Source organism: Dreissena polymorpha, chromosome 4, assembly GCF_020536995.1.
Source record: "Dreissena polymorpha isolate Duluth1 chromosome 4, UMN_Dpol_1.0, whole genome shotgun sequence".
NCBI lineage: Eukaryota > Metazoa > Mollusca > Bivalvia > Myida > Dreissenidae > Dreissena > Dreissena polymorpha.
The window spans coordinates 142,711,917-142,736,595 of record NC_068358.1 but is presented as its reverse complement, the minus strand read 5'-3'; the positions used below and the strand labels follow the sequence as shown (position 1 = coordinate 142,736,595).

The 24,679-nt window shown below is 35.1% G+C and overlaps 1 protein-coding gene across 2 annotated transcripts; it reads left to right on the top strand.

Moving 5' to 3' along the window:
• Positions 1–1,360: 1,360 nt before the first annotated feature.
• Positions 1,361–21,329, top strand: LOC127877101 (vacuolar protein-sorting-associated protein 36-like). 2 transcript variants are annotated; one of them, XM_052422755.1, is made up of 14 exons: positions 1,361–1,525; positions 5,484–5,552; positions 6,003–6,073; positions 7,457–7,571; positions 7,984–8,076; positions 8,811–8,927; positions 12,729–12,914; positions 12,951–12,986; positions 13,526–13,660; positions 15,000–15,065; positions 18,288–18,352; positions 19,304–19,388; positions 20,018–20,094; positions 20,535–21,329. In XM_052422755.1, exons 1-14 carry the CDS (start codon positions 1,430–1,432, stop codon positions 20,626–20,628), a joined length of 1,305 nt encoding a protein of 434 aa, XP_052278715.1. In that variant the 5' UTR covers positions 1,361–1,429; the 3' UTR covers positions 20,629–21,329. The 2 variants fall into 2 exon arrangements, with proteins under 2 accessions (XP_052278715.1, XP_052278716.1); XM_052422756.1 differs by lacking the exon at positions 12,951–12,986 and having other exon boundaries at positions 12,729–12,806.
• Positions 21,330–24,679: the final 3,350 nt, after the last annotated feature.

Below are 24,679 nucleotides of genomic sequence, written 5' to 3'. Positions count from 1 at the left end.
AGAGTGTCGTATGACATGATCATCGACTAAACTCGAGATCACTGCAATGGAAAAAGTTTTAAAATTATTCATTTTGGGAAAACATAATGAACGGATTGAAAGTGAAAGTCCGAGTAAAATAAATATCTGATATTTTTGTATAACGAAATACCTGTACGTGCAATCTTTAAGCACTGATCGGTTCAGGTGTGTACACAAATAAAATTACATTTATCACACATATATTACTGTCCATACAATTTTACAGGATGCAAATTAAGATGCAAAATACAAAATGTTATTTCTAACCGGTATTGTATACAACAGACAAACATTAGCGATTCATAGCTGTGTACTTACACTTCATTAAACATTAACATTGTTTAAAGCATAGATTAAAAAGAGAAACAGGAAGATCGTAAAATACATCATGATAACAAAAATGGTTTAAATGTTGTTAACTAAATACAAATATAACAACAATTATAAAAGGAATCAATGAAATTAACATTTGCACGCATTGTCAGTAAAATTTAATAGAATAAAACATAGATGATTAAAATACAGTGTTATGTTACATAACCCAGCTTTAGGCCCATACATGTACAGTTCACATGCCAATATTCAGATGTTATAAAGATCGAGGTGCTTAAAATAAATCAAACAGTTTTATGTAAATAAAAAGGCAAATAAAATATTGATGAATTCCTTAAAAAGCACAGTGTTGATAACTCAGTTTAAACACACACATACACTACAGTATCACACACACATACACTACAGTATCACACACACATACACTACAGTATCACACACACATACACTACAGTATCACACACACATACACTACAGTATCACACACACATACACTACAGTATCACACACACATACACTACAGTATCACACACACATACACTACAGTATCACACACACATACACTACAGTATCACACACACATACACTACAGTATCACACACACATACACTACAGTATCACACACACATACACTACAGTATCACACACACATACACTACAGTATCACACACACATACACTACAGTATTACACACACATACACTACAGTATCACACACACATATACTACAGTATCACACACACATACACATACACTACACTATCATAAAGCACTCGAAAGGAATATTACATAAGATTATACTGTTTACTCGAGCAGCACAGAGACATATAAACAAATATTTGCAAACTGAAATAGCAAAAAAATGAAATAAGGTAAAGATCATCATTTAAATTAAAAATACAATAAATGCATTTAAAAGAGGAAGATTCGCATTCAGTTCATTCGAGGATTTACCATATTTGAGCGTTTCAGCTGTATAGATGAATTTATGGATGCTTTCGATGGTACTGTATAGCCTTGTGTGATCAAGTGTTGTGTTGCCATTACAACAACAACAGGTCTATAAGAAGAATGAAATGAATCGTTTTCAATGGGGAGATACCAACCTCTCGCTTGGTGAAGACAGTTTGACCAACCAGACTGGCATTGCTCTGTATGATGGAGAAAGTAAGGTAAATGTAATGGCAAACTGTCACGAGGAGCACAACGATGTAGAAATTGTCCTTTATTCGGGTAGTCGGTTTCGGACAGAGGAGCATTACTACCTACTTAGTTCTGGCTACCATAACTTTAATTGTCGCTTTTTATGATTTTTGACTGGCGCAATTTTATAGTGATAGACCAACCCCATTAGGAAAGTCAACCAAATTCCCCAAAAGTTGACAGTTAACAAAGACCGGTCCAAACATAGGTACTTAAAAAAAAAATTGGGTCATTATATATATAATAAGAGTAAAGGTATCCAAGGATGATTTCACAGGTGTATTGAATAACACAATGGAACAGTTTGATAATTTGTGCTATGATGGCTCTGGGAGTCCATATGCACCCCTTTATTAACACACCCGAATGCTGCACATCAATTCAGTTCGCAACACTAATTTCCAAACAGACATTGTTCGTTACCAATTTAGAAAAGCAAACAATAAGCTTAAAAAACACATTAAATTGACATAAATGGCAGTCTACAGACGTTATCCTTTGCATGCAACCTAAAAACACTATGATGTTTCAACACACTATTCTTACTGACATTTTTATGTTGAAATTTTGAACAGTGTAAATATTCTACATCTGTTAGACATCTTTATCGATTTGCAAAAGATTAGTGTACTGCGACCTAACGTGTAAACAAAGTAAATTAAAAGCAATTATTTCTTTCTTTAATGGTATCATTTGCATAAGTTTGTGCTTTAGACAGGTACTCGTTGAAGTATCAGTGTTCCTTAGCCCTTGCAGTGGTGATCAAATTTTGCACCTTAGGACAATAGACAGCGAATTGCAACTTGCAGCAACCCTTTGGGTATAAGACTTAGAGTTGAATTACATGTATTGCAACTGACATGCATACAGCTCAAAGTTCTTCCTGGTAATTTCAAAAAAGCATATTCAGGGCTTGCGCTGTCGTTTGCCACTTGAGCCATTTGCGAAAATATAGAGAATTTGGCTCAAGAAAAATCCGATTTGCGAAAATGCTAAAATCTCGGAAAATTTCATTAAAAACAGCCGCCATTTTAACCCAAAACTGGTTTTCTATATTTTTGTCTTTGCAATTTTGACAGTGAATGAAAACCGGTCTGCACCTGTATCGAGACATCGCTTGACCTTATTGTTATTGAAGTGCACATGGTAGCTGGCCAATCAAAACAGCTCACTTACACATGAAATGACGTTGTTGAATGAAACGTAAAAATGGGTGGAGCTTTGAATACACAGTTAATATTGTCGTCTGCAAACAAAATAGCGGCCGGTCGCAAATGTCGTATTATAAGATTAAAAATGAAAATAAGCGTGACAATAAATTAATTATTTCCAAGCTGACTATCGATCTAAATTAAAGAGTAATAATTAAATAATTAGTTCTATGTCGCTGATGTTACAACTTTCTGCCGATTTTCAATTGAAATGAAAGGTGATAATTAATTAATTTGATCGTTTTACTCACACACTATGCTAACTGACAGCGGCGTATTTTAATCAAAGGAAAACGTGAAAAACACGCGCGGTTTAATTGCAATTAAAGTTACGAATTTGTAACACATTGGAAGAGTAATTCATATCGTCTACAATATAAATGGAAGTAACCACTTTGTCCGTACAGTCACTAACATGGCTTCTTTAACCTTAAGGCGTCCTTTGGACGAAAATGAGTCTGAACAAAAAAAAACAAAAAAACTAGAGCATTCCAAGAGTCATGGAAAGTTGATAATAATTGGCTTCGCTTTGAGAATGAATCAAAATCAATGTACTGTGACCTATGCATTAAGATGCAGAATTCCAACACGTTCACTGTAGGTTGCAATATCCTGAAAAAAGACTCGGTGACGAAACATGCAAAGTCTAAAGGTAAGATTTTGAAGATGAGAGGAATTTTAATTTGAAATTACTTTGAAATGCTAAAGTCTAACTATATGTATATATGCAGATGAAACAAACGAAAACTGGTTGGCAATAGGCCCAAAACGCAACACAGACAATCTAGGATCCAAAATTTTTCGCCACATCTATCTATAAAATCAAGTTCAATTAAACTAATATATCATAGCGAACACAATACATCTTACCATCGCCAATTGAGTGTCTTTTGTGGATAACTTCTCAAACAAAATATATGTAAAAATAAATTATAAAATGTTTTGAATTGATGATAGTAGCAAAGGAAAGGAAAAGGTTACGCTACACAATTTATTATTATTTTTTACCAAGTGTCTGATGGTCTTCTGCTGGCAGTTAAAAGTTGGTATTGTATAACAGTGTTATTTGAATAAGGATGCATTCTTAGTGACAGTGTTATGATTTCTTTTTATCTTTATTGGTACATGGTGTAAAGACACTGCACATATTCAATTGTTGGGGTTTTTCTTTGGTTTTAATATACTAAGATATTTTAAAATGCGTTTCATCTGGGCGTTTTGGATTTTAAAACGTTCTTGACACTTTCAAGAATAGTTTAATTGTTCACAACTTGAAAAAATACCAGCTTCTTTAAATTGACTTGTCCTTTTAAGATCTCACTCGTCAATACTTTCATAATATAGGCAATAGCAAATTTAAAGTCAATAGAAATTGAATTACCGTAATTACTCTAAGTTTTCGGACACCCCCTTTTTTAGCAAAAATAATTATTTTTCGTGACTCTTTATTTTCGGACACACGAGTTTTCTTCCGTTTTTTATGTCTCTAAGTTTTCGGACAGTATATTTTACAGCGCTATTTTACCAAATTTCGAACCTGTTTTCGATATCTAATGACACTTCGATCATGGGGTTTTACAACCAGATTAACATCATAAAACATTGCGGGTGCATGCCTGAGGGCAATGGGCCATTACATTTGCGTTATTGGGTAAATAACCTTGTAAACCGGTATTAAACAATGGTTTCGCCCGATAGCATAAGCCTTATGACAATTACCAGGGGTAGTGCCAATTAACATTTCAATTATCTACCGCAATGGTACTACCCCTTGTCAGAAAAATTACTGTGACAAATACTAAATGTTTCAAATTTTGATGCACCCTATTACAAGTTTTACGAACAATGGAAGGTGTTACACAACCACTATCGGAAATAAACAAACAAAGAATTCATAGTTTGCTTTTTTATTGCGTTAATTACCGGTTCATACAAGCGTGTATCGGTACATCGCATGCTCAATTTTGAACTCGTTGGTCAAAGTACAACCTTGAAGTAACTATCTGTCAAATAAATTAAGCATTTACAATTATTTTAAATGCAGTGCAAACATGTATAACTGTAAGTTATACTATACGGCATGGTATTTTACAAGCGCGTGCTATTACCGGTAGTCGTTGATACAATTGACGCTATTTGCGAACACTTCCATTTTCGACTCTAAGTTTTCGGACACCTGTATTTTGTTAATATTTTTCGTATCTAAGTTTTCGGACACGAAAAAAAAATAAAAATTTTTAGTGTCCGAAAACATAGAGAAATTACGGTATTTGAAAACAGAAAAAGCAAATGTTCTGTTACTTAAAATAAATGAAATGTCAGTCCGACTCACCTGACCATAAAATACCTCAACTTATCATTTCACAAATTGATTTGATTTAATTACCTCAAGGTTTTTTTCACATAAAAGTTATTTTCTTAGATAGTATTTTGTCAAAAGTATGTTTCAATTATCTTTTTTAACATTGTATCCTTCATTATTTTTTTACATAGAAGGATTTTGACACCATTTATTTTCTTTCTGGTAATTAACAATATAACTATGCAGCACAGTACTTATTTTTCTAAATTGGATTGCTTCACTTGTTACAGACTACAGCCTTTGCCTTGCATGTTGTCAAATTAAACTTACCTTATTTAAGTCAGCGTTTATCAGCATTGTATCTCTAATAGAAAACAAGAAAATGTGTAACTTTAAAAAAAACTTTTGTTGCAGACAAATTTTGAGGGAGGAGTGGCAAACATTACCAGTCATAGACTTGTATGGAAAGAACAGTATGGCAGAGTAAGATGTTTTAATTACATTTTTTGTGTAGTTATTTCATTTGTTTCGTTCTTATCTGTTTTCTAGAGTTTGAAGCTGCTGTAAAATATTATTACCGTATTATTCATTCTTTCATACAAATTCCTTTTTTATACACTTCGTAATTATGTATTTCCTATTGAGATATTATATCATTCATGATCTCATTTAAGGCTTTGAGTAACTATTAAGATTATAGGATATGGCATGGGAAATGTAGTTATTAAAAAAAAAAGTTTAACAGTTTGTATGTTTAAAAATCATTAAATTAGGGCTACATATCATATTTTCAAAAAATAGGACCTTAATGTGTTCTCTATTTGTTCAAATATTTTATTTTAATTTAAGTAAAACTTGATATCATGAAATGGAATATAATTTAGTGCAGTATGGCTAAAACAATATAGATATGATTTGTTTTGTCATTTGCAGACAACCTGCTTGAGCCTTCCACTGTCATTAGTACAACGACTTGAGGAACAAGCTTCAGGTTTTGCAAAGAGGTAGAACCATGTTGCTTTTTTATTATAGTACTATTTTCAAAAAATAGTAATACCTCTCAACAAAGTTGCAAGGAGGGGTATGCTGATTGCTGGTTGGTAATTTGGTTTCCGTGTTGTCAATGTAATGGTCAGATTTTCTTGCCCATATCTCAAAATTTTGAAATAGGTACGTTGGTCTGTTTGAAGTAGTGTGCTGTGCTCAAGAGCCATACCTCTATCTCATGCTCTTTTAAAGTTGTTACTTGTTGTTTATGTTGAACTTTAACTTTGTCTGCAGCATATATTCAAAAGTGAAAGAGATATCAATTTGAACCTTGATAGGTACGACAATCAGATGATTAGCAGTGAACAAGATCCATAACTCTTGATTCTCTATTTGTATTTATTTCCCTTTGTTAATGTTAGTAATTAAATTTTGTCCAGAGCATATCTCAAAAAGTAATAGAGGTATCATCAACTTGAAACTTTAACTCTTGCTCCACTATTTCTATTGTAACTGCAATTTGTTAATTTGTGTTCTTAAATTTTATTGAGGGCATATTTTTTAAACTTAATGAGGTTATAAACTTAATATATAGATACATCTTATTGTTAATGTATTGCTTTTAAATTTTTAATTTGGCATGTCTTGTTAAATAGAAGATATCAACTTGACATTACACAGGCAGAGAGATATCAATAATTAGAAGACTACTCAGAAGGGGCATAGCTCCTCCCTTTATTATATCACACAAATCAGCCTTGTAAATGACCACGCTGAAATGTTGTCCATAGAATATCTCTTTTATGAAGTACTTGCATTGCTTGGGAAACTTGTTCTTAACTCTTTCAGTGCTGGAACTGAATTATGAAGGCCTTTGAAAACAGTTTGGATCCAGATGAGACGCCACAGAACGTGGCGTCTCATCAGGATCCAAACTGTTTGCTATTGTAATAGAATTCTTTGAAAAAATCGAAGAAAATGCTAATTTTAGAAATTCAGCAGACAGCATTTTAGCAGACAACAAATTTCCCAGTATGCAAACGGTTAAAATTGACCTGCCTATACCCTCTGCAGGGCACAACAGTGGCAGCTGTAGTTCTCTTTGTAATTAATTTTATGCACCAAGAATTTATGACAACAATTTTTTCTTTTGATGACTGGTCAAAATATGTTAGCCCTCGCAAGTACAAGTCGTCATCAAGCATCACATCAGTATTTATAACTTTTCTTCTTATTACTTCATATGATCAATTGTTAACTTTACTTGAAATGCAATTTTTGGTTATGACCTTGTTCCTTTCAAACATTTTCTGGATGCAAACATTCTAATTATATGGAAAGAAGTTTCTAAAAAACAAATTAAACCTGATTCAGTATCAGTTACTGTATTACTAATTTAGTGCGAAGATAGTAGTTCATCTGTCCTCACCAGTCTCAGGACAGCAGGCCGGTCCTGCATCTAGCAGCAAGTACGACTACATTCGTCTGTCATTCAGAGACGGCGGCCAGCAAGAGGTATGGGGTACAGTTGTCAGCTAGAAAGGTTTAGATATCCTGGTTTCATATAATGTTTAAACTCCACAACAAAGTCAGTTGTAAACGCAACACAAACTCACTGATTCTTACTTATTTGAACTTAGTCACTCAGTTTAGAATTGCACATTTTACAAGCCGACCTTATCTACATCACTTTTACAACAAATAGGTAGTGAGGAGGTTTTCTTTTAAACTGTTTAACAATTGCAACCCTATTATCTGAAATAATGATGGTGTTTCTATTTTGCACTATTTAACATGGCACTCCAGTTGATACATTTGATGCTGTTTAGTTCTTAAGGGTTGAGTTCTTAGGACTCATTCACGTTATGCTAGTTAGCATAATATATGTTTGTGAATGTGAAGCACTGATTTCCGTCTTCTGCTGCAGTTCTTAAGGTACCTTGTCCAGGCATTGCGGGAAAAGAAATGGGAAAAGAAATATGTGCCCCCAGCCCCCCCTGGCGCCCCACCTGGTGCTGTTGTAAGTAGGATGCACTGATTGAGTTGTTTGTTAAGGAAGACAATTTAAGTGTTAATTGTTTCTTATAGACTAATTAACCAGTTTTGATGCATAGGAAATTAACAATAAGGTTGCTTTATAAGTCACACATCAGAATAATAAAGTGTTCTGTATCTTATATTTTATACATGGTCTGACAAATATTTATAAATTAAAAAAATTTATATTTTTAAATATAAGCTTTGAAAGGGACCCCGTTGTCACATTTTCTATTTGTTAACATTGATATAAAAACTAATTGATGCTGAGAAATAGGACATTTGTTTGCTTTGTTATACTTTAAAGGGTAGTTTTGCAATAGTCATTTTATTCTTTGCCGATTGGAAGATCATGTAACTTAAACACAATGCATAATTGTCCTCTGTGTAGGAGAATGTTTTCTGTAGCCCAATGATGTCCCATGTTAACAAATTTGTGACAAGTTTTAAACAAATAAGAAAACAACTAAATGTTACAAATGCTATTGATTTTCTTTTTTTACCGGTAATCTAGATTCAAAAATTAGAAAGACCAAAATAAATCTCTGAATGGTCAAAACATTAACACTCAATGTCAATTTTTATCTTAATCAAATAACGCACAGAAGTTTATGTATAGATATTTCTTTGTGAACCAATTTCAGAACTTTAGACCTAAAGAAAGAAAGAAATACCTGTGTAGTAAAACAGTGGTTGTAAGTAATTTTTTGCTTGCAGGCTGGTCGCCACCGCCCAGGGATAGTGGGTATTGAGAGATCCATTCAGCAGAAGCAGCAACAGACCGATACCTCCATCGATCAGTCCTTCCAAGACCTCAAGAAGCTAATGGAGAAAGTAATGTTGCCTGTGTTGTATTCAAGAGATCAATTACAGTTGACAGTTTATAACTATGCCCCCCCTTGAAGAAGAGGGGGCATATTGTTTTGCTGGATGTTGGTTAGTCTGTCCGTAAACCAGTTTGTTTCCGATCAATAACTCGTCAACGAATTGACAGATTGGAGTGATACTTCACATGTGCATCTGCCTTGGACAGCAGATGACCCCTATTGAAATTGGGGTCACTAAGTCAAAGGTAAAGGTGACTGTCACAATAAGTGTGAAAATAGTTTCAGATCAATAACTCGTGCGCGAATTGACCAATTGGTTTGATACTTCACATGTGCATTGAGCTTGGATAGTAGCTGACCCCTATAAAAATTGACATGACGCCTTATCAGTGATCGCTCCGCCCACTAGAATTGATCCACCAATCAGCGATCGATTAATCGGGCGCACTCGTTAGCAACGACCTGTCCGCCATTTTCTAGACAAGCTACATGTTTAGGTTCACTTTTATTTCAACGAGTTTCTTTTGTTTTCCTCTTAAAAATAACGATTAAAAATGGTTAAACGGTGTCAATGGGGATTATGTAACTCGGACAATCGATACCCTGAAAGATGAGTTGGTGACATTTAATTTATATCGTTTCCAAAGCCGAAAAGAGATCTTGAGAGGTGTAAGAGATGTATAAATACATGCGGTCGTCACCACGAACAACTGAACGTCAACACTGTCAAAGACAATTATAATATATTTTTATCGGATATACTAGCAGATTTAAATAGTTTATGTTATCGATCTGATTATTACATTATATTTCACTTTTTTAAATAGTTTTATCAGTTACTAGGTCAGAAGCAAGGTTCATCTGCATTACTTAAAGAGAAATAAAACCCAGCATGAAGCCTAATTCATGCTGTGTTTTATTACTCTGATAGTAATGCACTTAATTGACATCATACGTGTTATTTGAAGGTGACATGTGATATATTATCTTATTAACGGTATCTACACATTTGCACGCATGTGGTGTCACCAATAAACGCTTTTAATCCACACTAGGAGCTCGAATGCCTAGATCTCATTTTTTAAACGAGTTTCGTTTATTTTGTTCGGATTAAAAAACGGAAATGAAATATGGCAAAAACGGTGTAAAAAGGGTTAATGCAACTCTGACATTTGGTATCCAGAAAGATAAGTCAGATGAATTAAATTTATACCATTTCCAACGTGGCAATGCGGTCTTGACAAGAGCGAGTGGAAGCTTCAAGAATTACCGAGATCCCCTTTATAGAACATTAATTTATTTCACAAGCTTGAAATGTCATATAAGCAACTTAGCATTATTAAGTATGTATTATGTCACGTGTGCATGTAAAATAATTGAGAATTTTGGTACCCAATTTGTGTACCTTTACGAAATCCCCGTTAAAAATCGCGTTTCTGTGTGTGTGTCAGAAACAAGTGAAAACCATTTTGTTATTATTTTAATAAAGACGTATCGATAAATGCTATTGTAAAAGAGTTATTATTACTGATATTAGTTAACCAATAAATGCGGTAACTTCGGGGAAGTCGGTACCTACGCGAGCGTCTGATATTGGTAGCCTTATTAATTTATAATAGCCTGACCGTATTCCATTTCGTACAACGCTAATTTTATATCAGACAATGTCCAAACTTACTGTGTTATTTTGCGCTTTAAATTATAGTGATTGATAAATGTCCCATAAGCAATGTTTAATATGATTATTATCACTTTTATACGAAATAACATGTGGGATTGGAAACCCACCCGACGTCAGAAAGCGCCTAAAACTTCACCGAATTCCCAGTTATAAAGCGCTATTTCGTGTCAAATACACGGGTAGGCAGGAATGTTTCGGTAATAATTTTGTTAATAACACGGGTAAATACCGGTGAAGTGTTACTTTATTGCAAATACCACCATTACACATAATAACGGGTTCGATTTCGGTAAGCGTGCACGCGTTTGAGAGCGTGTTTAATGTACCGATTTAACCGTTATAAATAGCTGATGTTCTCTTTAATTGTATATTTTTTGCATTTGCAGAATAACTAAATGGCATCAACCCCTTTACAAGTGTAATATGGTGTTAAACAAGTCCATGAAATCATCCGGAATATCGCGTAAATCTATATGCAGTCTATAGGCAAAGAAGCCATTTTGGTGTTAGCTTGTCTAGGTTTTCTTCCCGCTGAGCCACGTGATTAAGTGGGCGGAGCGATCACTGATAAGGCGTCATGTCAATTGGGGTCACTTAGTCAAAGATCAAGGTCACTGTCACAATAAGTGTGAAAATTGTTTCCGATCAATAAGGTCAATGATTCATCAACAAATTGACCGATTGGCTTGATACTTCACATGTGCATTGGCCTTGGACAGTAGATGACCCCTAATAAAATTGGGATCACTAGATCAAAGGTCACTGTCACAATAAGTATGAAACTCGTTTCCTATCAATAACTCGTCAACAAATTGACATGGCTTGATACTTCCCATGTACATTGGACTTGGACAGTAGATGGACCCTATTGAAATTTGGTCACAAGGTAAAAGTTTATGGTCACTGTCACAATAAGTTGGAAAATCGTTTCCGATCAGTAACTTGTCAACAAATTCACTGATTGACATGATACTTCGCATGTGCATTGGCCTTGGACAGTAGATAATCCGTATTGAAAATGGGGTCACTAGGTCAAAGGTCAAGGTCACTGTCACAATAGGTGTGAAAATTGTTTCTAATCAATAACTAGTCAATGAATTGACGAATTGGCTTGATATTTCACATGTGCATTGGCCTTGGACAGTAGATGACCCATATTGAAATATGGGTTACTAGGTCAAAGGTCAACGTCACTGTCACAATAAGTGTGAAAATTGTTTCCAATAACTCGTCAACGAATTGATGGATTGGCTTGATACTTGACAAGTGCATTGGCCTTGGACAGTAGATGACCCCTATTGAAATTGGGTTTACAAGGTCAAAGGTCAACGTCACTGTCACAATAAGTGTGAAAATTGTTTCCAATAACTCGTCAACGAATCGACCGATTGGCTTGATACTTCACATGTGCATTGGCCTTGGACTGCAGATGACCCCTATTGAAATTGGGGTCACTAGTTCAAAGCCCAGTTTTGGGGGCATATATCACCGACCGCGGAACTGTTGTTAATATTTGGTTTCATTAAGAGTTTTCATGACAATAATAAAGAAGTGTTGTTGTTAAGCATGCATGCACCTGTTTAGAATCCAATTTGATGAAATAAAATCTAAACATTTTCAGTTCAATTTGTTCTTATCATATTCATTTATTTCTGTCCTCATTTAATCCCAACTGATTTCTCTCTGTTCATGTTTAAGGTTGGCTAGTTGTGATGCATTAAGCTGTATTGCAATAAATGTATATTGAAATATTCATTAGCCATATTGCTGCAATCATGCAAAGTCAGCATGGCTGTCTCATCTAGCGTCACATTAGCTTTAAATTAGAATATGAAAACACATTTGTATTGATATTTTTTGTGTGCAATTTTAATTGGAGTTTTTTAGTGCTGAATTATGTGAATTTGTGAAATTACTTTGCTGTGGAAGAAAAGAGTACTAGTTTGGCAACATCTGATCAAAGCTGCATACATGTATTGCAGTGGAATACAATCGTTACTTGGTTACACATCTTAGGAAAATATTGATATACTACCTTAGGCCCTTGTAAGAGCATTAGCTGTGTATTGCCCAAAATTAACAATCTTAGTGCTTTTAAAAAGAATAATTGCGTGTAATATCTTTCAGGCTCAGGAAATGGTGTCTTTGTCCAAGTCCATAGTGACAAAGATCAGGGACAAGCAAGGGGAGATAACCGAGGATGAGGTAAGAGACAAGCAAGGGGAGATAACCGAGGATGAGGTAAGAGACAAGCAAGGGGAGATAACCGAGGATGAGGTAAGAGACAAGCAAGGGGAGATAACCGAGGATGAGGTAAGAGACAAGCAAGGGGAGATAACTGAGGATGAGGTAAGAGACAAGCAAGGGGAGATAACCGAGGATGAGGTAAGAGACAAGCAAGGGGAGATAACCGAGGATGAGGTAAGAGACAAGCAAGGGGAGATAACCGAGGATGAGGTAAGAGACAAATGAGCCACACACTGGGAAAACAGTGCTTAATGCATGTGTGTATAGTGTTGTCTCAGATAAGCCTGTGCAGTCCATGTGTGTATAGTGTTGTCTCAGATAAGCCTGTGCAGTCCATGTGTGTATAGTGTTGTCTCAGATAAGCCTGTGCAGTCCATGTGTGTATAGTGTTGTCTCATATAAGCCTGTCCAGTCCACACAGGCTATTCATGGACAAAGCTTGACTGGATGGTATAAATGAAAGAAAAAGTAAATGAGGGAAAAATTGTGGAATATATTTGCAACATAACATCTTTTGATCCTATATGTGGAAAAGATAGCTAATAGAAGAAAAACTTTGAATCATATTTGGAACATAACATATGATTATCCTATAAATGAAAGAGATTGTAAAAAACTGGGGGGGGGGTAAAAAACAAATTGAACATTATTGTAAATATGTCCACGAATGTTTGCAGACAATCAAGTTCAAGTCGTACCTGCTGAGCATGGGTATCCCCAACCCAGTCACCAAGGAGACCCATGGAACAGGGGATAAGTACTACAGGGAGCTGGCCAAGGAACTCGCTTCTGTGCTCGAGAAACCTATCAAGGTTTGGTGTGGGAAAATGTATGGGCGTAAAATGTCGTCCCAGATTAGCCTGTGTGGTCTGCACAGGCTAATCAGGGACAACACTTTCCGCCTTAACTGGATTTTTGATAGGAGGAGACTGCCTTGAAAAAAGAAATACAATACAATCGGAAAGTGCCGTCCCTGATTAGCCAGTCTTCAAAGGCTTACCTGGGACAACACTATACGAACATGGATTAACCCTTTCAGTGCGGGAACCGAATTTTGAAGGCCTTTGCAAACAGTTTGGATCCAGATGAGACGCCACAGAACGTGGCGTCTCATCAGGATCCAAACTGTTTGCTATTTTGATAATATTCTTTGAAAAAATCGAAGAAAATGCTAATTTTAGAAATTCAGCAGACGACATTTTAGCAGACGACAAATTTCCCAGCATGCAAAGGGTTAAACCTTATTTCCCAGAGCACAGCTCAAATGTTCTGGTACAGGTGAACATGTCAATGGGATACCTTTAATGACTATGTTCTGGTACAGGTGAACATGTCAATGGGATAGCTTTAATGACTATGTTCTGGTACAGGTGAACATGTCAATGGGATAGCTTTAATGACTATGTTCTGGTACAGGTGAACATGTCAATGGGAAAGCTTTAATGACTATGTTCTGGTACAGGTGAACATGTCAATCGGAAAGCTTTAATGACTATGTTCTGGTACAGGTGAACATGTCAATGGGATAGCTTTAATGACTATGTTCTGGTACAGGTGAACATGTCAATGGGATAGCTTTAATGACTATGTTCTGGTACAGGTGAACATGTCAATGGGATAGCTTTAATGACTATACAATATTGGTAGTTCAATACATATTAATAAAGACTTAGAAGTAATATGTTTTGAGATTAAGAATGCGTTTTGTTACATACAATATCAATAATGTACACATCAATGAGCTGAAACAAAACAATTTTCTCAATTACATTTAAAAAACATCATTTCAATTTTACCCAAGACATATTCATGTGTTAGCAATGTGACAAACCCAGTGAACAACACTGTGAAAAGGTATCAACTCTTAAACAGAAAAGATATGCGTGGAAACAATTTTTAAGGAAAGCAAATCACTTCAACATAACAGATACCTAATGTTACAAGTTTGAGACAATCATATTTGTAGTTTGTTAAATAAGGAAGCGTAGGCGAAAATCCAGTACTTTGACTTAAGTAAGTTAGAGTTCAAGAAAGTAAGTGAGAGAGTACACATTATAAAGATATGTCAGAATGTATATTTTTTCTTGTAAGAGTAATACTAATGAAATCAAGCTCCAGATTGGTCAGTATGTCACCTCCACTGTTCTACAGGACTGCGGTGGTATGATGACTATGACTGATGTATACTGCAGAGTAAATAGAGCCAGGGGGATGGAGGTAAACATTACAATTGATATATTGATTTCATAATGTAAGAGTAACTTACCTCTCCTTCTGATTTTTTAGCTTGGCTGTTTTCGGAGAAAATCCAAGGTATTGTCATAGCCAGCTCGTCGTGTCCACCGTCGTCCGCTAAAACCTTAACCTTTTGTTAAGGTTTTGAACATTGCTTCTTAAATAAAAGTGCTTCCACCTACAACATTGAGACTTCATATGTAGCTGCATCTTGATGAGTTCTACACACCACACTCATTTTTGGGTCACTAGGTCAAAGGTCAAGGTCACTGTGACCTCTAAAAAAAGGAAAATTCTAACAAGCTTTCGCAGCTGAGCGTGGCACCTGTTATGGGGTGCTCTTGTTATTTAATCCTCTGGGTAAGATCTTCTTTCTTTAATATTTTTTAACAAAAAAATACTAAATTGAAATCGAAAGCCAGAGTGGGTCAGTGGTACTCATAAGATTTAGCTCAAATTTTTTGTCTCGCTATAATAATTACTATAAGCTCTTCAAATATTGCTGTTTAGTAAATTATTTTCATGACATTTTTAGCTCACTTGAGCTTTATGTGCTCATGGTGAGCCTTTGTGATCACCTTTTGTCTGTGGTGCGGTGTCAACATTGCCTTTTGCCCATTAGCAGTCATGTTTTCAAGTATTTTGTGGTATTCAGGCAAGTGTTGTTTAGTCAAAATATTAATAAAATCTGATCATCAATAAAGAAGTTATGGCAATTTAACTAAAATTTACTCTTGACCTTGAGAGTCAACGTCATTCAAAGGTCAAGGTCAAATTGAATTGCAGGAACAGTACCCTCATGATAGTTAGAAAATATTTGAAGTTTGAAAGCAATAGCTTTGATCCTTTAGAAATCAAGTGGATCTAAATACAAAATTTAACAAAATATTCAGTTACCAAGTCAAAGATGAGCCATAATTCTTACAAAATGCTTTGTACAGTTGTCTGCTCTTGTTTTAGATTGGGGTCATGTTAGTAAAGAAGTTTGCAAAATATGAAAGCAATATGTCAAGGGACATTGAAAGTATTTGAGGTGGTACGCAAACTTTAACATAGATTTATCAATAATATGCATATTCTAAGTGAAAAAAGGGCCATAATTCTTACAAAATGCTTGATACAGTTGTCTGCTCTTGTTTATAGGTTGGGGTCATGTTGGTAAAGAAATATGCAAAATATTTTAAAGCAATATGTCAAGGGACATAGGAAATATTTGGGGTGGTACGCAAACTTTAACATTAATAATATGCAAATTCTAAGTGAAAAAAGGGCCATAATTCTTACAAAATGATATTTTGTTTTTATTTTTTTATTTTTGAAAGATCATCTAATAAATGACCACACCCCACATTATACCCCCCTTTCAACCCCCCTACCCCCCCCCCCCCCCCAATTTTTTAAAATATATTTTTCCCTTTTTTTATTTTTGAAAGATTGTCTCATAAATATTGCTATCAATCTTCAAATAAAATATTATTTGTTTGTTTTATGTCTTTACAAATGTTCAAGAGATTGTGGAAAATATACCTGAACTATTACCTTGACCTTATTGAATAATTTGAACAATTACCCCATGATGGCTTATGTTATACTGTCAAGCACTGGAATAGTCGAGCGTGCTGTCCTCTGACAGCTCTTGTTCTTATATGGCTATATATGGCTATAGTAAAACCTTGTTAACACTCTAGAGGCCAAATTTATTGTCTGATCTTTATGAAACTGGGTCAGAAGATTTGTCCCAATTATATCTTGGCAAGTTTGAGAATAGTTTATGTCGTTTGAAATATAATGCCACAATGGGGCCGGGCATTTTTCCTTAAAAAAAAATCCTTGTTAACTCTTTCAGTGCTGGAACCGAATTTCGAAGGCCTTTGCAAACAGTTTGGATCCAGATGAGACGCCACAGAACGTGGCGTCTCATCAGGATCCAAACTGTTTGCTATTCTGATAGTATTCTTTGAAAAAAATTGAAGAAAATGCTAATTTTAGAAATTCTGCAGATGACATTTTAGCAGACGATAAATTTCCCAGCATGCAAAGGGTTAACTCTCAAAATGTCACATTTATTGTCAAATCTTCATTAAACTTGTTCAGAACATTTGTTTTAATGATGATATCTTGGATGAGTTCGAAAATGGTTCCAGTTTGTTGAAAAACATGGCCCCAAGGGGTGAAATTAATCCTTTAATGGCTATAGTAAAACCTTATTAGCACTCTAAAAGTTACATGTATAGTTCACTGGTCATGAAACTTGGTCAAAACATTTGCTCTAATGATATCTTGGGGCTGCACAGAACAGGTCAGTTCCTTTGTATCTCAGGTGAGCCACTTTGGGCCTTTCAGGCCGTCTTGTTTTAAAAATACAAAAAATCTGTGAACAAGTACCTTTAAATAAAGACTTTTGTCTAATAATTCAAATAGGAACATGCAAGTTTCTTTAATTCTGGAAAGATTTTTATGATGGGCTTGTACCATAAAAAATAAGCTTATGTGATGGTACCTTTTATGTTTATAATACCCCCTTTTGAGGTAATATTGCTTTGAATTTTGTATGTGGGTTTTTTGGTTGGTGAATTGGTAGGTCTGTCTATCGATAGGTCGGTTTGCCGGTAGACCTTTCGTTTCTGTGCAGTATCTTGGGAAGGCTTTGACATACAACCATTCAAATTGGTTTGGTTCTTGACAGGGAAAGGGACACGCCTATCAATTTTAAGGTCAACAGGTCAAAGTTCAAGATCACATAGGCTTTTAACAAATAATTTGTTACCTAAAGATATCTTGAGATTGCATCGACTTAAGGTCATGAAAATTGATATAGTGGTTTCTTCTAAAATGGGAAGACCCCTAATTGAGTTTCAAGGCACCAGGTCAAAGGTAAAGGTCACAGGGTCTTGTGAAAGGAAATTCATTTCCACATAATATTTAGAGAATTATTGGATCATATAAATTAGAATGCTGGTTAGTCTTGAGGAAGTATGATCCTAAGGATTTCAAAATCAAGAGATCTAAATTCAAGGTTACAAGGATGACCCGGCTGCAAGTTGGGCATACATGTTTTGCAAACATTTAATGTTTATAGATACTGGATTAAATTACAATGTATATAGTAATTAAACATCTTAATTTCTACTTAAATTTCAATATTTATGTTTGGGTCTACATATTGGCATAACAATTATTCAATTTATATTTTCTGGATTGCAGTTGATATCCCCGGAGGACCTGTTGAATGCCTGTGAAACATTTGAGGAGCTCAGACTTCCAATCAAGTAATGCTTTATTTTGTGATACTTCGGTAAAGCTTTGAGTAAATATTTGTACCATATTTAATATGTCATCTCTTTTAATGCACCTGTCTAAAACAGGTCACAGAATAAAACATCTGCAGGGATAGTTGGTTGGGCAGCATCTAGGATGTTGTTCTCTCTCAAACTCAAATAGTTTCTATTTGATCATCATAAACCAAGTTTGATAACCAGTCAAATTGCCTGATGCTTTTCTAAATTATGTCCCTTGTATATAATTATGTGTCGAATTTAAAGTGTCCTTTAACTCAGTTTTAAGAAGATCATCATGAAATTTATTGATTATATTTATGGGCATAAAAGTTTATCTGAAATAAGTTGTCAGATTGATATGTACACTTTTGCATTATGGCCCTTGAATAATCAAATTCTGGCTAAATTAACTTTGTCAGCTTTTTAAAACAACTGGTTTCAATTCTTTCAACATCAAACTTGGTCATAATGTTTGTGGACATGAAGTTAAAAACTCCAACAAAATTCAATTGATGTTGTCCACTCTCTGCAAGTAAACCATGTAATTTATAGGAAAAAACTTGTTTGTTAACACTCTTGACCACAAATGCCTCACAGGGACACACAAACGGTTAACAAATTAGCAGCAGCCCACAAGTCGAACACTGCTAACTTTTTTATTGGGTTTACACAGGTTTTTTGGCTTCATATAGGAAGGCTTATCTTGGTCACAAGTAATCAAATAAGAATGTGGGATTGACCAGTTGCAACTGGTAGGTCAAAGAGTTAGTTAAAACAATTCATATTGCAGTTGTAAAAAAATCACAATGTACTGTCATCAAATAAATGTGTGTTTAATCCTGGTCAATTAATGGTAATAAGCTTTACTATGGAACTAATTAAAGCGTTAACAGAGTGGCACATGTAGCAATTTAACAAGTGTTTGCATATTGCTTTTTGTAGGCTTCGTAGGTTTGAGAGTGGGGTGATGGTTTTGCAGTCTAGTACACACAGTGAAGAAGAGGTTATTAAAAAAACTACAGAAGTTGTAAGTGACAATTAAGTTTGTTTTTAAGCTTGCACTACAAGTTAATCTGCCCCGAGTCACAGTGAGTTTTGGATATGATAACCAAGTTGCAGTTGAGAGATTTTGAGTGTTTTGCCATTCTTGATTTGCAAAATACTTGTTATGTAAACTATGTAAAGTGACTTTAAAATGTTTTAAAAACTCTGTTTTTCACCATGATAAAACAATATTAATGTTAAAACAATAAATCAGTATAAATGTTTTAAATGAAAGTGTATATGCTGCTCTCACCTGACAAAAGATGGGTCATGTTTATGTTACCTTCTCATTAACCAGTCAATTTAGATTGTTTGGAGCTCTATTAGTATTACCAGTAGACTAAATAGCCAAAAATTAGTAAGTCTCTGATTGCCAAAAACATATGTTTAACTATTTAATAAAAAAATAAGCAGAATTTCACACTTTCTGGGGTAAATATTTGTAAGTAACATGCATTTTGGCTACTTAGTGATAATTAAGTACCTAACTAGATTTGAAGTTGTCTAATTATAAACAAACAACTGATAAACATTTATAATGCTTTTGCATGTGTAAATTCCGTTCTTGTTGCATAATAATTTTGACAACGTATAAATGCTTTCTATTTACAGGTTGAAAGCAAAGGATCCTTAACAGCTGAAGAACTTGCACAAAACATTGGTCTTTCTGTGATACTTGCCAAGGAAAGGTATGATATACTTGTAATGGTTACTTTTTACATTAATTATTTCATCTTTTAAATAACACATTTGTCAAATAGCACACGTTACATGTCCAATATTAACCCTTTCCCACTTAGAAGCAGAGTGAAAATGGCTAGGTTCAAACAGCTAACTTCCAGAACAGCCTGCAAGTAACTCGCAGTCTATTCAGGTTTTATGCTGTTTGCTGCTCATCAGTATCTAAGGGTTGGAAATGAAGTCTTTACAACTAAACTTGAATATAGTAAGAAAGGCCTTCATTTAATTTAACTTTCTAAGGGACTTCAAATGCGTCAAAATACGTATCTAAGTGGTAAACGGTTAAAGTGCGATAATTACATGTATGGAACAATCTTTTGAATGAATGACTTCAGTTAGTATATGACATGGACTTGTCTAAAAAAATGAAAGACTAATTTCTTTCCAGATTGCTGCTTACAGAAAGAGTGGGAGGGGTGTGTAGAGACGACAGTGAGGAAGGCTTGAGGTTTTATCCCAACCTATTACTCACCAAGACCTGATTTGGATCTACTGAACTTTCAATATGAACCATGCTCTGTGAAAGAGGGTTAATGCATGTGCTTAAAGTGTAGTCCCAGATAAGCCTGTGCAGTCTGCACAGGCTAATCATGGACAACACTTTCCGCCTAAACTGCATTATTGCCAAGAAGTAACTTTCTTTTAACGAAAAATATCATAAAAGCAGACTGCACAGGCTAATCTGGGACAAAACATTACGCACATGTATAATACCCCCTTTTCACAGAACACAGCTCATACGTTTTTGTTTTGACAAAGTGAGGACTAACTATATAATGAAGACAATTCTGTACTATTTACTTCCACTTGCATTGACGAAAATGTCTTATTGAAAACGTCATTCACATATACAAAGAAAAACAAGGGCTCAAATGAATGAAAGTCCCGAATCTGAAGCTAAAAATATTGGCCTATTAGAATGTCTGCCAAGGTTTAACTTTGGTTTTTATTTGTTTACTATTTCAAAATGAGCTTAAAACTCTTCATAGTGAGGACGGAGCGCTTTAGCAACTGGTTCAATTACTCTCTTCTTTAATTTTGTTTGTATAGCTATTGTTGTTTGTTATCTCTCTGTTTAATATTTCATCTAATTGATGTATTATTTTTTTCATTTTAACTGTGACTAAATTTGTATGATATTTTGCATTCTCTGTTGAAATCTTTATAATAAAATTGAAAGGATGTTATTAGATTTTTGTAAAACGTTGATTTAAAAAACTTTTTGTTGGTTGGAAGGTGTTACATGAAATGATTTGTGTAGGTAGCTAATAATTGCCAGTCAGGGTATGGTCACTGTAACAAAAAATAGAAAAACAATCTCCATTGAATAACAGTCTCCGTTGAATAACTTGATTTTGGATGGAAGTATTGCTTTAAGATTTTTTTTATTATCTTGCTCCCACGTAGTCTTTAGTGTTATATTGAATTTTAGGCCAGTTAAAAAAATAAATGTCACTATTGAATTGTGCTCAATTACTTGAGTGTGGATGGAGGGATTATGCTGAAATTGGGTGTGTAGGTAGCTTAACTGAGAAGATCTAAATTAATGATTTTAATTAGATTATCATATTAAAGATTGATGACCTGGTTTTCTCGAATTGCCATGTTTTTTGTTTTATCAAATCTGCATGTGCTACAATTGGTAAAACAATCAAATTTTTGCAGATCAACATAACCCAGACTTTTACTAGTATATGAAAGTATTTTTAGCTCATCTATTTTTTGAAAAAAAATTATGAGCTATTGTCATCACCTTGGCGTCGGCGTCGGCGTCCGGTTAAGTTTTGCGTTTAGGTCCACTTTTCTCAGAAAGTATCAATGCTATTGCATTCAAACTTGGTACACTTACTTACTATCATGAGGGGACTGGGCAGGCAAAGTTAGATAACTCTGGCGTGCATTTTGACACAATTATGTGCCCTTTTTATACTTAAAAAATTGAAAATTTTGGTTAAGTTTTGCGTTTAGTTCCACTTTTCTCAGTAAGTATCAATGCTATTGCATTCAAACTTGGTACACTTACTTACTATCATGAGGGGACTGGGCAGGCAAAGTTAGATAACTCTGGCATGCATTTTGACAGAATTATGTGCCCTTTTTATACTTAGAAAATTGACAATTTTGGTTAAGTTTTGTGTTTAGGTCCATTTTATTCCTTAAGCATCAAAGCTATTGCTTTCATACTTGCAACACTTACTAACTATCATAAGGGGACTGTGCAGGCAAAGTAATGTAACTCTGACTGGCATTTTGACAGAATTATGTGCCCTTTTTATACTTAGAAAATTGAAAATTTGATTAAGTTTTGTGTTTAGGTCCACTTTATTCCTACAGTATCAAAGCTATTGCTTTCATACTTGCAAGATTTATGAACTATCATAAGGGGACGGTGCAGGCAAAGTTATGTAGCTCTGACTGGCATTTGGACGGAATTATGGGCCCTTTATACTTAGAAAATTTAAAATTTGGTTAAGATTTATGTTTTGGTCCACTTTACCCCTAAAGTATCATAGATATTGCTTTCATACTTGGAACACTCACAAACTATCATAAGGGTACAGTAAAAGGACAAGTTGCATAACTCTGGTTGTCATTGTTATGGAATTATGGCCCTTTTTTGACTTAGTAACTTTTAATATATGGTTAAATTTTGTGTTTCGATCCACTCGAAGTATCAAGGCTATTGCTTTCAAACTTCAAATACTTACATGCTATCATGAGGTTACTGTACCTGGCAACTTGAATTTTACTTTGACCTTTGAATGACCTTGACTCTCGAGGTCAAATTATTAAATTTTGCTAAAATTGCCATAACTTCTTTATTTATGATTAGATTTGATTGATACTTTGATGAAACTACTCTTACCTGACATACCACAATAGACTTCACCCAAACCATCCCCCGTGCCCTCCCCCCCCCCTAATTTTTTTTTTTTTTTTTTTTAAGATCATCTCACAAATGACCACCACACCCTCACACTATACCCCCACCCCCCCCCCCCCCCCACAATTTTTTTTTTTTATTTTTTTTTTTTTTTTTTAAGATCATCTCACAAATTATCACCACACCCTCACACTATACCCCCCCCCCCATTTTTTTTTTTAAAACGGTTATGTTTGAAATACCGTCCAACCATCGCACCCAAACCCCCCCCCCCCCCCCCCTCGATTTTTTTTTTTTTTTTTTTTTTTCGCTTTTTTGGAAGATAATGTAATAAATGTCCACAACCCCACACTATACACCCCTCTTCACTCCACTCCTCCCTCCTTTGTGATTGAAAATGAGAGTCCCTTCACCTTTAAAAAGAAAATAGATGAGCGGTCTGCACCCGCAAGGCGGTGCTCTTGTTTGACAAGTTGCCACTCTTGTATAATGTTATGCTTAGTCTGTTCTGATTTTGATTGCATGCAACAGAATAAATGTAACCTAGAAAAATAGTTTGAAATTAAACATTTTGTCCGACTCCTTCATTATTATTTTTTCTCAGAATGTAGTTAAATCATATTATTTTGAACATTATCATAAATACCCAAAGCAGTACAATCTATACAGGACATAATTTTTCAGGTAAAAATCAGGACATTAAAATTGTTGGGACATTGTGGCATGAGGCCCTTATAACAAGGGCTGTTTGTAAAACATGCATGCCCCCCATATGGGCTGTCCATTGTAGTGGCAGCCATTGTGTGAGCACGATTTTTGTCACTGTGACCTTGACCTTTGACCTAGTGACCTGAAAATCAATAGGGGTCATCTGCGAGTCACGATCAATGTACCTATGAAGTGTCATGATCCTAGGCAAAAGCGTTCTTGAGTTATCATCCGAAAATCATTTTACTATTTCGGGTCACCGTGACCTTGACCTTTGACCTCAAAATCAATAGGGGTCATCTGCGAGTCATGATCAATCTACCTATGAAGTTTCATGATCCTAGGCAAAAGCGTTCTTGAGTTATCATCCGAAAACCATTTTACTATTTCAGGTCACCGTGACCTTGACCTTTGACCTAGTGACCTCAAAAACAATAGGGGTCATCTGCAAGTCATAATCAATCTACCTATGAAGTTTCATGATCCTAGGCGTATGCGTTCTTGAGTTATCATCCGGAAACCATTTTACTATTTCGGGTCACCGTGACCTTGACCTTTGACCTAGTGACCTCAAAATTGATAGGGGTCATCTGCGAGTCATGATCAATCTACCCATGAAGTTTCATGATCCTAGGCGTATGCGTTCTTGAGTTATCATCCGGAAACCATTTTACTATTTCGGGTCACCGTGACCTTGACCTTTGACCTAGTGACCTCAAAATTGATAGGGGTCATCTGCGAGTCATGATCAATCTACCCATGAAGTTTCATGATCCTAGGCGAATGCGTTCTTGAGTTATCATCCGGAAACCATTTTACTATTTCGGGTCACCGTGACCTTTGACCTAGTGACCTCAAAATCAATAGGGGTCATCTGCGAGTCATGATCAATCTACCCATGAAGTTTCATGATCCTAAGCGTATGCGTTCTTGAGTTATCA

Excerpts from the sequence above, each read along its gene's own strand:
- LOC127877101 (XM_052422755.1), top strand. The coding sequence starts at position 1,430 with ATGAATCGTTTTCAATGGGGAGATACCAACCTCTCGCTTGGTGAAGAC. Across the intron at positions 6,074-7,456 it reads GCTTCAGGTTTTGCAAAGAG|TGCGAAGATAGTAGTTCATC; the intron begins GTAGAACCATGT and ends TTACTAATTTAG. Across the intron at positions 7,572-7,983 it reads GAGACGGCGGCCAGCAAGAG|TTCTTAAGGTACCTTGTCCA; the intron begins GTATGGGGTACA and ends CTTCTGCTGCAG.